The sequence below is a fragment of the Pristiophorus japonicus genome, chromosome 16, assembly GCF_044704955.1.
Source record: "Pristiophorus japonicus isolate sPriJap1 chromosome 16, sPriJap1.hap1, whole genome shotgun sequence".
NCBI lineage: Eukaryota > Metazoa > Chordata > Chondrichthyes > Pristiophoridae > Pristiophorus > Pristiophorus japonicus.
The window spans coordinates 9,295,242-9,308,130 of record NC_091992.1 but is presented as its reverse complement, the minus strand read 5'-3'; the positions used below and the strand labels follow the sequence as shown (position 1 = coordinate 9,308,130).

The 12,889-nt window shown below is 46.8% G+C and overlaps 1 protein-coding gene across 2 annotated transcripts in view; it reads left to right on the top strand.

Moving 5' to 3' along the window:
- dph1 (diphthamide biosynthesis 1) overlaps positions 1-12,889 on the top strand; it is a 717,385-nt gene that overhangs the window by 564,224 nt on the left and 140,272 nt on the right. For both annotated transcript variants that reach the window (XM_070856970.1, XM_070856969.1), the window contains exon 8: positions 9,216-9,372. In XM_070856970.1, coding sequence (XP_070713071.1) covers positions 9,216-9,372 — 157 coding nt within the window. The remainder of the gene's footprint in view (positions 1-9,215; positions 9,373-12,889) is intronic.

The window sequence follows — 12,889 nt, the reverse complement described above, 5'->3', positions numbered from 1 at the left end:
GCTTGCCATGAAGGAGTTCGGAGTAGAGCGCTTGCTTTGGGAGTCTCGTGTCTGGCATTCGAACGATGTGGCCTGCCCAGCGGAGTTGATCAACTGTGGTCAGTGCTTCGATGCTGGGGATGTTGGCCACATGGTCGAGGACGCTAACGTTGGTGCGTCTGTCCTCCCAGGGGATTTGTAGAATCTTGCGGAGACATCGTTGGCTCCCGAGGTATGGAGTCGTTGACTCCAGGCCAGGTCCAAGACCATCCCAACTTCTGTCGTCGAGCTACAGTACGCAGACGACGCCTGCATCTGCGCACATACAGAGGCTGAACTCCAAGTCATAGTCAACGTATTTACTGAGGCGTACGAAAGCATGGGCCTTACGCTAAACATCCGTAAGACAGGTCCTCCACCAGCCTGTCCTCGCCGCACAGGAGAGATTGCACAAATTAAGGTTGTATTCCCTAAATTTGAATGGTTATGGAGTGATCTGATCAAAGTTTTCAGGATATTAAGGGAAACAGATAGAGTAGATAGAGAGAAACTATTTCTGCTGGTTGGGGAGTGTAGGACTCAGGGGGTTTAGTCTAAAAACTGGAGCCAGACCTTCCAGGAGTGAAATTAGGAAACACTTCTACACACACAGGGTGGTATACATTTGGAACTCTCTTCCGCAAACGGCAATTGATGCTAGATCAATTGTTAATTTCAAATCGGAGATTTATAGATTTTTGTTAACCAAAGGTATTAAGGGATATGGGCCAAAGGCAGGTATATGGAGTTAGATCACAGATCAGCTGTGATCTCATCGAATGGCGGAACAGGCTTGAGGGGCTGAATAGCCTCCTGCTCCTATGTTCCTGTGTGCGATACAATATAGCGCAGCCCAAAACACAGTACATAGCATCTAATGCATCACATTGTTAATGGGTAAGTGTATATACATTTGAATTGCTGTATAATCGCAAATGGTATTGTGAGAGAAACGTACATACACACTGACCTTCGTTTGTACCTTGGTCTATGCTTTCAAGCTACTTTAGGCCACAGTTGGAGTACGGTGAGCAGTTTTGAGTGCTCCAGTATAGAAAGTACATTAAAGCCGTAGAGAGCAGGCTGCGTAGCCTCACCAGGATAATTCGCTTATGACGAGGGACTTGAGGTATTGAATAAGTAAGGCTAAAGGGAGATTTTTTTTTTTTAAGGGTTTTTCAAATTCTATGGGGTTTTGGCAGAATGACAAGGGAGTGACTATTTCATCTGGTTGAGAGGTCAGGAAAAGTTTCTTTAAACAGTTTTTTTTTTAGTAGATCTAATGTATTGCCACAGGAACTAGTTGTGCAGAGAGTTGTCCAAGTTACAATCCATGCCAACTTGGAAATATATCGGCCGTTCCTTCATAGTCGCTGGGTCAAAATCCTAGACTCCCTCCCTAACAGCACTGTGGGAGCACCTTCACCACACGGACTGCAGCGGTTCAAGAAGGTGGCTCACCACCACCTTCTCAAGGGGCAATTAGGGATGGGCAATAAATGCTGGCCTTGCCAACGACACCCAATCCCAGGGACGAATTTTTAAAAAAGACCATTGCACCCTTTAAGGGAAAATTGGATAAATGTTTGAAGCAGAGGTAGATGCAATGCGGTGGGGAGAGAGTGGAGCAGTGGAAATAGTTTTGGATTGCTCTAGCAAAGAACTGGCATAGATTTGATGGGTCCAGTGGCCTGCTTTTGTGGTTTGGCCACTTGAGGCACCCTGGGAGAAAATACTACTCTTTCCAGTGGAATCACAAATGCTGTCCAAGGCCCCTGAACTCATTTCAGCAGGTCTTCCAAGTGTTACAGTAACATCTATAGTGATGAATCATGAAGGGTTTAGATAGAGTAAATAAAGAGAAATTGTTCCCATTGGCTGACGGGTCGATAACCAGAGAGCACAGATTTAAGGTGATTGGCAAAAGAACCAGAGGCGACACGAGGAAAAACATTTTTATGCAACAAGTGGTTAGGATTTGGAGTGCACTGCCTGATAGTGGAAACAGATTCAAAAGAGAATTGGGTAAATACTTGAAGGGGAAAAATTTGCAGGGATATGGGGAAAGAGGGGGGAGTGCTCTTCGAAAGAGCCAGCGCAGACTCGATGAGCCGAATGGCGGCCTCCTGTGCTTTACGATTCTATGATTATAGGATTAGTAAGGAGAACGGGACAGAATTGGTGAAATGAAAATCAACAAGATCGTATGTGAGAGTAGGTGACTAGATAGAGGGAGAGAAAGAATGAGTAGTTACTGTTGTGACAGCCAATTTGCACACAACAAGCTCCACAAAAAACAAAGTGATAATGACCAGATCACTGTTTCAGTGATGTTACAAAGTATTTACAGCACAGAAATGGGCCATTCAGCCCAACAGGTCCATGCCAACGTTGATTGAGGGATAAATACAGGCCAGAACACCTTGGAGAACTCTGCTGCCCTTCTTCAAAATAATGCTGTGGGATCTTTTACTTGAGAGAGCAGATGGCGTCTTGGTTTAACATCTCATCTGAACGCCGGCACCTCTGACAGTGCAGCACTCCCTCAGCAATGCACTGGGTGTCGGCCTGGATTTAGTGCTCAAGTCTCTGGAGTGGGACGTGTACACACAACCTTCTGACTCTGAGGCGAGAGTGTTGCCACCTGAGCCACCAGAGACTGAGAGGGTGGAAGAGAGACACACACAGAAATAGAGAAACTGGGAGATGTTCCTAAGAGAAAGGCAAAGAAAGGAAAATAAAGAGAATCAGAGAAGGGGAAAGACTTGGAGCGAGGAACAAAGAAAGACTGGGAGAGAGGGAGAGACTGGGGGAAGGAGAGAAATAGAGACATAGCGTGAAACGGGGGAAGATTGAAACAGTGGGAGAGAGAAACTGAGTGACAGACTGGGAGAGAAGTAGAGACTGAGGGAAGGTGAGAGAGAGATAGATAGTGAAAGAAAAAAGAGAGATGGTGACACAGTGTGAGAGACAAAATGTGAAAGTGGGGCAGATTGAAGTAGAGGGAGACAAATAGACAGAGTGAGAAAGAGAGAGACTGAGCGAGAGGCTGTGTCCTGAAGATCTATTAACAACCCATTAATAGCTTTTAGTGGTATCAAAATTGCGAGCATGAAATGGAAAGACAGGATATGCATTCTCCAGAGGGATATGCCCAGCTCTCCCTGTATCACTAATTTTAATGCATTGAGCCTATTACTGAAGTGGTACTTCTTGCTTAATGAGATAGGGCAGTCTTGACAGGTGTAAACATTGTGTTTCTTTGGCCATTTAGAAAAATACTTTCAAAACAGTATTGATTTTATACTTTGTTGAAACATTCTTCCCCTCCTACTGACTCTGGCCGACAGTTTGATGGAGTCCAGCTGTCATCCAGTCTTTGACCATGTGTGAGTCGGGATAGTTGCGGGGGGTAGGGTGGGGCGGGAGGAGAATCACAGCTGAGCTCATTCCTGCCCCCTTGCACACAAGTGACATCCCGTGAGACTGTAACAAAGGTAAACTATCCCTCCTTGTCCTTCTCAACCTGTCTGCAGCCTTTGACACGGTTGACCACTCCATCCTGCTCCAACGCCTCTCCACCATTGTCCAGCTGGGTGGGACTGCACTTGCCTGGTTCCATTCTTATCTACCCAGTCATTGCCAGAGAATCACCTACAATGGCTTCACGTTCCCGCACCGTTACCTCTCGTGTCCCCCAAGGATATATCCTTGTCCCCCTCCTATTTCTCATCATCATGTTGCCCCTTGGTGACATCATCCAAAAACACAGCGTCATATTCCACATGTACGCTGACAACACCTACCTCTCTCAACCCATTCAAATTGTCAGACTGCTTGTCCGATAACCAGTACCGGATGAGCAGAAAGTGCCATTGTCTTCGGTCACCGCCACAAACTCCGTTCCCTAGCCTCCGACTCCATCCCTCTCCCCGGCAACCGTCTGAGGCTGAACCAGACTGTTTGCATCCCGAGACAAGGTTCCAATCATATAACCCTGGCATCACTAAGACCGCCTATTTTCACCTCCATAATATCATCCGACTCCGCCCTTGCCTCAGCTCCTCCAAGTCTTTGTCACCTCTAGACTTGACTATTTCAATGCACTCCTGGCCGGCCTCCCATCTTCCACCTTCCATAAAATTGAGGTCATCTAAAACTCTGCTGCAGGTGTCCTAACTCGCACCAAGTCCCGTTCACCCATCATCCCCGTGTGCTCGCTGACCTGCAGTGGCTCCTGATTAAGGCAGCGCCTCGATTTTCAAATGATCATCCTTGTTTTCAGATCCCTCCGTGGCCCTGCCCCTCCCTTTCTCTGTAATCTCCCACAGCCCTACAACCCTCTGAGATATCTGCACTCCTCCAATTCTGGCCTCTTGTGTGTCCCTGATTTTAATCGCTCCATCATCAGTGGCCGTGCCTTCAGCTACCTAGGCCCGAAGCTCTGGAACTTCCTCCCGAAACCTCTCCGCCTCACGACTTCTCTCTCCTCCTTTAAAACCCTCCTTAAAACCTGTTACCTCTCCTATTATCACTTCTGTGACCCGGTGTCAAATTTTGTTTCATAACGCTCCTATGAAGCGCCTTGGGATATTTTAACGTTAAAGGTGCTATATAAATGCAAGTTGTTGCTGTTTGGGGTTGTGGGTGACCAGTATTCAAACGCTGGCTGCCTGTAATTACGCTGCTTCAATGGGAGAATCCCAGAAACCCCCATTTTAATGGATCCGTCATGGCATCATGATAAGAAAGCTGGGTTTGCCTACCTAATGGAGCGTGGGAGGGAGACTGCACAGATACGTAAGGATGAATTCTTCAAGCCCGTGTTCCCAGCGCTGTGCCTCCCTCATCGGGACCATCCCTGGGGGAATCTAGAATTTGGGGGCATAGTTTCAGAATAAGGGGCCGACCATTTAAAATTGAGATGAGAAGGAATTTCTTCTCTCAGAGGGTCGTAAATCTGTGGAATTCTCTGCCCCAGAGAGCTGTGGAGGCTGGGTCATTGAATATATTTAAGGCGGAGATAGACAGATTTTTGCGCGATAGGGGAGTGAAGGGTTATGGGGAGCGGGCGGGAAAGTGGAGCTGAGCCCATGATCAGATCAGCCATGATCTTATTGAATGGCGGAGCAGGCTCGAGGCGCCAAATGGCCTACTCCTGCTCCTATTTCTTACGTTCTTATGTCTGGTGCTGAGGTCAGGAGGTCCGTTTTTTTTTTGCCGTGCTCCGGATTTTCCAAGCGGTACGGGAAGTTAGCGAACCTGATTCGCAACACTCCCGGTTTTTCCCAGAGTGGAACTTTGCAAAGTTCACCCGGCAGTGTGACTGTGCCGCAAAGATCTTCGTGGGCAGAGCGTTAGCTGGGAGTCTACACCGTAAATCTGAGGCTCTGTGGCGGGGGCGGAGGGGGGGGATCGGGAAGATAAGAACATTCCTTTTGGATTTGTAAAAGTTAAATATAAATCTGAGCTTCCTGTAATCTATGTAAGTAGCTGGATGAGATAATAGTGGGTGGATAATAATTTACCACTGTTATCATTGCCGTCAAGTGGAAGTGGTCAGCTGGGAATTAATGTTTTCAACACTTCTCTTTCTGCAGTGTGTGTGAGTGTGTTTTAGAGTTGCCAATGCTGGATGGGCGTGTTTTCCCCCCATCTCCAATCTTTTTATAACGAATGCACAAAACAGTTCGAAGAAAATGAGGAAAAGCGTACAATTTTTGTTTATATCCCGACGATATTCTCTCCCAGGTTGCTCGCAGCAGCGTCCAGGAGATTAATCTTCCATTAAATACTCTTTCAAATGCAGTCTCTGTTGTAGCAAAGGCGGCAGCCATTTTGTGCACAGCAAGATCCCACAAACAGCAATGAACAACAACAACTTGTATTTATATAGTGCCTTTAACGTAATGAAACATCCCAGGACGCTTCACAGGAGTATTATAAGATAAAAAAATTTGGCGCGGAGCCGCATAAGTAGAAATTAGCGCAGGTGACCAAAAGCTTGGTTAAAGAGGTAGGTTTTAAGGAGAGTCTTGAAGGAGGAAAGAGAGGCGGAGAGGTTTAAGGAGGGAGTTCCAGAGCTTGGGTCCCAGGCAGCTGAAGGCACGGCCACCGATGGTTGAACGATTATAATCAGGGATGCTCAAGAGGGCAGAATTAGAGGAGTGCAGACGTCTCGTGGGGGGGGGGGCTGATAGAGATTACAGAGACCATGAAGGTATTTGAAAACAAGGATGGGAATTTTGAAATCGGGGCGTTGCGTAACTGGAAACTAATGTAGCTCAGCGAGCACCGGGGGTGATGGGTGAATGGGAGTTTTGGATCGCCTCGAGTTTACGTAGGAAATAAATGACCAGATCACCATTTTTTTTTACTGATGTTGGTTGAGGGATCAATATTGGCCCAGGACACCGGGGATAACTCCCCTGCTCTTCTTTGGAATAGTGCCTTGTGGGCTCTTTTACGCCCACTTGAGAAAGCAGACAGGGCCTCGGTTTAATGTCTCATCCGAAAGTCGGCACCTCCGACAGTGCAGCGCTCCCTCAGTTTCACTGAGCCATGATTGACAAGCAGCAACAGTGTGTATTACGGAGATGTAACCCTTCTGTGTATGTTGTCACATCCCCATAAGTACTAACCGTCTAGTTTACTGGTAATCAGCTGTGAGTTGTAAGTGGCTAAATCTGCAGAGATTGAGTTACATTTGTGGGTTACATCAGTGTGGGTGTTCCCAGTGGGACTCAGGCATTAACCAACAGCAACTACTGAGCTGGCTAACAGCAAGCTGGAAAAAGAGATCCCACTCATTGGCACAGCAAACTCCGCACGAAGCAGTGGTGAGATCTCCATCTGAGGAAGCAGCTGATGGTTATAAACCCCACGAGCCTCTATCTCAACGGTTTGTGACGTCCCCGCGATCGGATTACAGCCTCTCCTGGCCGGTCTCCCACCTTGCACCCTCCATAAATTTGAGCTCTGCACAACAAGTCCCGTTCACCCATCACCCTGTGCTCGCTGACCTGCATTGGCTCCCGGTCTGGCAACTCTTCAATTTTAAAATTCTCATCATTGTTTTCAGATCCCTCCATGGCCTCTCCCCTTCCTATCTCTGTAACCTCCAGCCCTCTGAGATCTCTGGGCTCCTCCAATTCTGGCCTCTTGCACATCGGTACCCCACTTGTGGTCATGCCTCCAGCTGCCTCGGCCCTAAGCTCTGGAATTCCCTCCCCAAACCTCTCTGCCTCTCTACCTCTCTCGCTTCTCCGTTAAGACGCACCTCTTTGACCAAGCTCTTGGTCTCCTGTCCTAATTACTCATTATGTGGCTCGGTGTCAAATTTTGTTTGATAATCGTTCCTGTGAAGCGCCTTGGGACATTTTACTACGATAAAGGCGCTGTATAAATGCCAGTTGTTGTTGCTACGATCTCTATGAGGAATTCACTAATGCTGCGTGTAACACATTCTATACTCTCTTATCCCGTGTCACATGGCAGGATTTTCCTGCGCCTCGTGGCTTTCCTGTCGATCCGCACGGAGTGGAAGCCAAGCGAGTCACCTCGCTGGACAGGAAATCATCTCACTCCAATACAGGGTTTTTCCAAAATTATTTCTCACATGCGAGCAAAACTGGCACATTGCCCATCCTTACGTGTGCTTCGAAGGTGGTGGTGGGCCGCCTTCTTGAACCACTGATGGTGATTTTGGTACGACTGAGGTAGCTTGCTGGGCCACAACAGAGGGCAGTTAAGAGTCAACCACCTTGGTGTGCGACTGGAGGCCAGACCGGGTAAGTACTGAGGGAGTGCTGGACTGTCGGAGGTGCTGTCTTTTGAGAGAGATATTAAATTGAGGCCACGTCCGCCCTCTCGGGTAGATGTAAAAGATCCCACAGCCACTATTCGCAGAAGAGCAAGGGACCAATCCCTGGAGTCCTGGCCAATATTTATCTCTTAACCAACATTACTAAAACAGATTATTTGGTCATTATGTTTGTGGCAGCTTGATGTGCATGAATTGGATGCTCCCTTTCCTACATTAGGACAGTGACTATACTTCAAATGTACTTCATCGCCTATATAGCGTTTTGGGACATCCTGAGGTCACGAAAGGTGCTGTAAAAATGCAAGTTCTTTTAAACATAAGGAATGGAGAATGGGGGTCATCATCATAGGCAGTCCCTCGGAATCGAGGAAGTCTTGTTTCCACTCTTAAAATGATTCCTTAGGTGGGTGAACAGTCCAATCCGCAGACTCTGTCACATGTGGGACAAATAGTCGTTGAGGGAAGGGGTGGGTGGGACAGGTTTGCCGCATGCTCCTTCCGCTGCCTGCACTTGGTTTCTGCATGCTCTCGGCGACGAGACTCGAGGAGCTCAGCGCCCTCCCGGATGCACTTCCTCCACTTAGGGCGGTTTTTGGCCAGGGACTCCCAGTTGTCAGTGGGGATGTTGCACTTCATCAGGGAGACTTTGAGGTGTCCTTGTAACGTTTCCTCTGCCCACCTTTGGCTCGTTTGCCGTGAAGGAGTTCCGACTAGAGCGCTTGCTTTGGGAGTCTCGTGTCAGGCATGCGAACAATGTGGCCTGCCCAGCGGAGCTGATCAAGTGTAGTCAGTGCTTCAATGCTGGGGATGTTAGCCTGGCTGAGGACGCTGATGTTGGTGCGTCTGTCCTCCCAGGGGATTTGTAGGATCTTGCGGAGATATCGTTGGTGGTATCTCTCCAGCGACTTGAATTGTCTGCTGTACATGGTCCATGTCTCTGAGTCATACCGGAGGGCGGGTATTACTACAGCCCTGTTGACCATGAGCTTGGTGACAGTTTTGAGGGTCTGGTCTTCAAACGCACTTTTCCTCAGGCGGCCGAAGGCTGCACTGGCGCACTGGAAGCGGTGTTGAATCTCGTCGTCAATGCCTGCTCTTGTTGATAAGAGGCTCCCGAATAAGGAAAGTGGTCCACGTTGTCCAGGGCCGTGCTGTGCGGCAAGGACAGGCTGATGGAGGACCTTTGTCTTACGGATGTTTAAAGTAAGGCCCATGCTTTCGTATGCCTCAGCAAATACGTTGACTATGTCCTGGAGTTCAGCCTCTGTATGTGCGCAGAATGGGGGTAGTGAATGATTGAAAGCTCAAGGGACCAGGCCATTGAGGTGGACTCTTTCACCTTCTCATTGACATGTGTTCTCTGATGTTACAGGTACGATCCCTACAGCAAAATCCTCTCCCGTGAGTACTACGATCACGAGGCCATGCAGGCAATCAGGAAGGACGCGATAGCGACCGCTGCAAAGGCAAAGGTGTGGGGCCTGATTCTCGGAACACTTGGGCGGCAAGGATCGCCCAAGATCATGGAGGTACGAAGGGCAGTGCAACAGCTAAGGTTTGAACTGTGTAATAGAATCCATTAGCCTGGCCGTGTAGAGGCTAAGATGCTCACTGTGAACCATCCTTTGATCGCTGAGTCTTGCCAAAGCTGCTCGAATATAAAATGATAAATGTTGAGTTTGTCCATTGGTATCTGGTTGGGCACTGGATTCCAAGGGTTAAATTATGAGGAGGGATTACATAAACTAGGCTTGTATACCCTGGAATATAGAAGTCTTGATTTGAGGTTTTTAAGATTTTCAAAGGAATTGATTGAGTAGATAGAGAGAATCTTTTCCACTGGTGGGGAATCTAGGACAGGGGGGCAAAATCAGAGCCAGGCCGTTCAGGAGAGTGGTTAAGAAACACTTCTTCATTCAAAGAATTGTAGTAATGTGGAGCTCTCTCCCACTAAAAGCAGTGGATGCTAGCTGAGTTAATAATTCTAAATCAGAGATTGATGGATTTCTGCTAGACAACGATATGGAGCCAAGGCGGGTGGATGGAGTTAAGATGTAGATCAGCCAGGATTTCATTTAATGGCGGAACAGCCTCGAGGGGCTGTTTTTATTTTTCTAAGAATAGTTGCAGGACTTCCCAACATGTTGCCAACAAAACCCTCGGCTGAATACAAGGAAGACCATTTTGATCCATTTTGGCTAACAGTCTGCCTCAGTGATCTTCGCTGCATCCAGGAACCTAGATTCCTGTGGGTCTTTAAGATCCAAAATATGTATATCCAATATTCCTGCAGACAGTTAAACGTTGGCAGGTTCTGAACCCAGACCTCTTGGGAGCAGCAGCATTGGAAACAGGAGCAGGAGTAGGCCACTACTTCGCCCCTCGAGCCTGCTCCGCCACTCAATAAGATCATGGCTGATCTGATCTTGGCCTCAACTCCACTTTGCTGCCTGTTCCCCATAACCCTAGACTCCCCCATAGTTCAATAATCTGTCTATCTCTACCTTAAATATATTCAATGACCCAGCCTCAGCAGCTCTCTGGGGCAGAGAATTCCAAAGTTTCACGACCCTCTGAGAGAAGAAATTCCTCCTCAGCTCCATTTTAAATGTGCAACATAGAAACATAGAAAATAGGTGCAGGAGTAGGCCATTCGGCCCTTCGAGCCTGCACCACCATTCAATAAGATCATGGCTGAACATTCACCTCAGTACCCCTTTCCTGCTTTCTCCCCATACCCCTTGATCCCTTTAGCCGTAAGGGCCATATCCAACTCCCTCTAGAATATATCTAACGAACTGGCATCAACAACTTTCTGCGGAAGAGAATTCCACAGGTTCACAATTCTCTGAGTGAAGAAGTTTCTCCTCATCTCGGTCCTAAATGGCTTACCCCTTATTCTTAGACTGTGACCCCTGGTTCTGGACTCCCCCTCTTATTCTGAAACTATGCCCCCTAGTTCTAGATTCCCCCACGAGGGGAAACATCCTCTCTGCATCTACCCTGTCCAGCCCCTCAGAATCTTATACGTTTCAATAAGATCACCTCTCATTCATCTAAACTCCAATGAATATAGGCTCAACCTTTCTTCATAAGACAACTCCTTCATCTCAGGAATCAACCTCTGAACTGCCTCCAATGCAAGTATATCCCTCCTTAAATAAGGAGACCAAAACAGTACGCAGTACTCCAGGTGTGTTCTCACCAACAGTTGTAGCAAGATTTCCCTATTTTTATACTCCATCCCCCTTGCAATAAAGACCAACATTCCATTTACCTTCCTAATTACTTGCTGTACCTGCATGCTAACTTTTTGTGTTTCATGCACAAAGACCCCCAAATCCCTCAGCACCATAGCATTTTGCATTCTCTCCCCATTTAAATAATAATTAGCATTTTTAGTCTTTCTACCAAAGTGGATGACCTCACATTTTCCCACATTATACTCCTTCTGCCAAATTTTTGCCCACTCACTTAACCTATCTATATCCCTTTGCAGAATCTCTGTGTCCTCTTCACAACTTGCTTTCCCCACGTATCTTTGTATCATCAGCAAATTTGGATACATTACACTCAGTCCCTTCATCCAAGTTATTAATATAGATTGCAAATAGTTGAGGCCCCAGCACTGATCCCTGTGGCATCCCGCAAGTTACAGTTTACCAACCTGAAAATGACCCATTTATCCCGATTTTCTGTTTTCTGTTGGCCAATCCTCTATCCACGCTGATATATTACCCCCAACTCTGTGAACTCTTGTGCAGTAAACTTTTATGTGGTATCTTATCGAATGCCTTCTGGAAATCCAAATACACTACATCTACTGGTTTCCCTTTATCCACCCTGCTCGTTACATCCTCAGAGAACTCTATAGCAAATTTGTCAAACATGATTTCCCTTTCATAAAACCATGCTGACTCTGCTTGATTGTATTATGATTTTCTAAATGTCCTGCTACTGCTTCCAGCATTTTCCCAATGACTCACTGGTCTATAGTTTCCTGCTCTCTGTCTCCCTCCTTTCTTGAATAGGGGCATTACATTTTACGGTTTTTCAATCGACTGGGATCTCCAGAATCCAGGGAATTTTGGTAGATTACAACCAATGCATCCACTATCTCTGCAGCCACTTTTTAGACCCTAGGATGTAGGCCATCTGATCCAGGGGATTTGTCCACTTTTAGTCCCATTAGTTTGTCTAGTACATTTTCTCTAGTGATAGTGATTGTTTTAAGTTCCCCCCTTCCTATAGCCCCTTGACTATCTTTTATTATTGGGATGTTTTTAGTGTCTTCTACCGTGAAGACCGATACAAAATATTTGTTCAAAGTCTCTGCCAGTTCCCTGTTTCCCATTATTAATTCCCCAGTCTCATCCTCTAAGGGACCAACGTTTATTTGAGCTACTCTCTTCCTTTTTATATAGATGTAGAAGCTCTTACTGTCTATTTTTATATTTAACAAGTCCAATATAATGTTATATTTAACGTAAGTCCTTGCTTTTAACATCTGTGCCTTCAGCAACATCAGGGTAGCCTTGAGTTACAGCCCATGTGACACAGTCCAGCTTTCACAGTCTTCCAGTAAATTAAATGGCATGCTAGAAATTGTAAAATATAAAATCATTGTCCATGTTTCACTGAGAAGTGATTAAAAAGTAGAAAGAAGGCCATTTCTTCAATAGCAATTGAATAGATTTCAGAATTGATTCTATAATTGCTTTAGGAAGTCCAAATATACAGCCCTCATAAAGCAAGTTAGAGCAGAATTCTGTGTTCTCTCTTCTCTGTGCCTGATTTCCTGCATTACCCGCCAGCTCATAGACCTTTGGCCTTGCTACTTGTAACTGTGTAACTGGCATTGGGGCCAGGTGGGGGGGGGGAGCGGGAGCGGGGGGGGGGAGTGTGTGTAACTAATTTTCTCTTTTTCTTCCATTCCAACTTCCTTGTCCCCAGCAACCAGTGTGAGATCAGGAACTCTCTGTGCGGGGAGACGTGAATAGAGACCCCCCCCAACCACTCCAGTCCGATCGAGCGATTCTTCGGAGC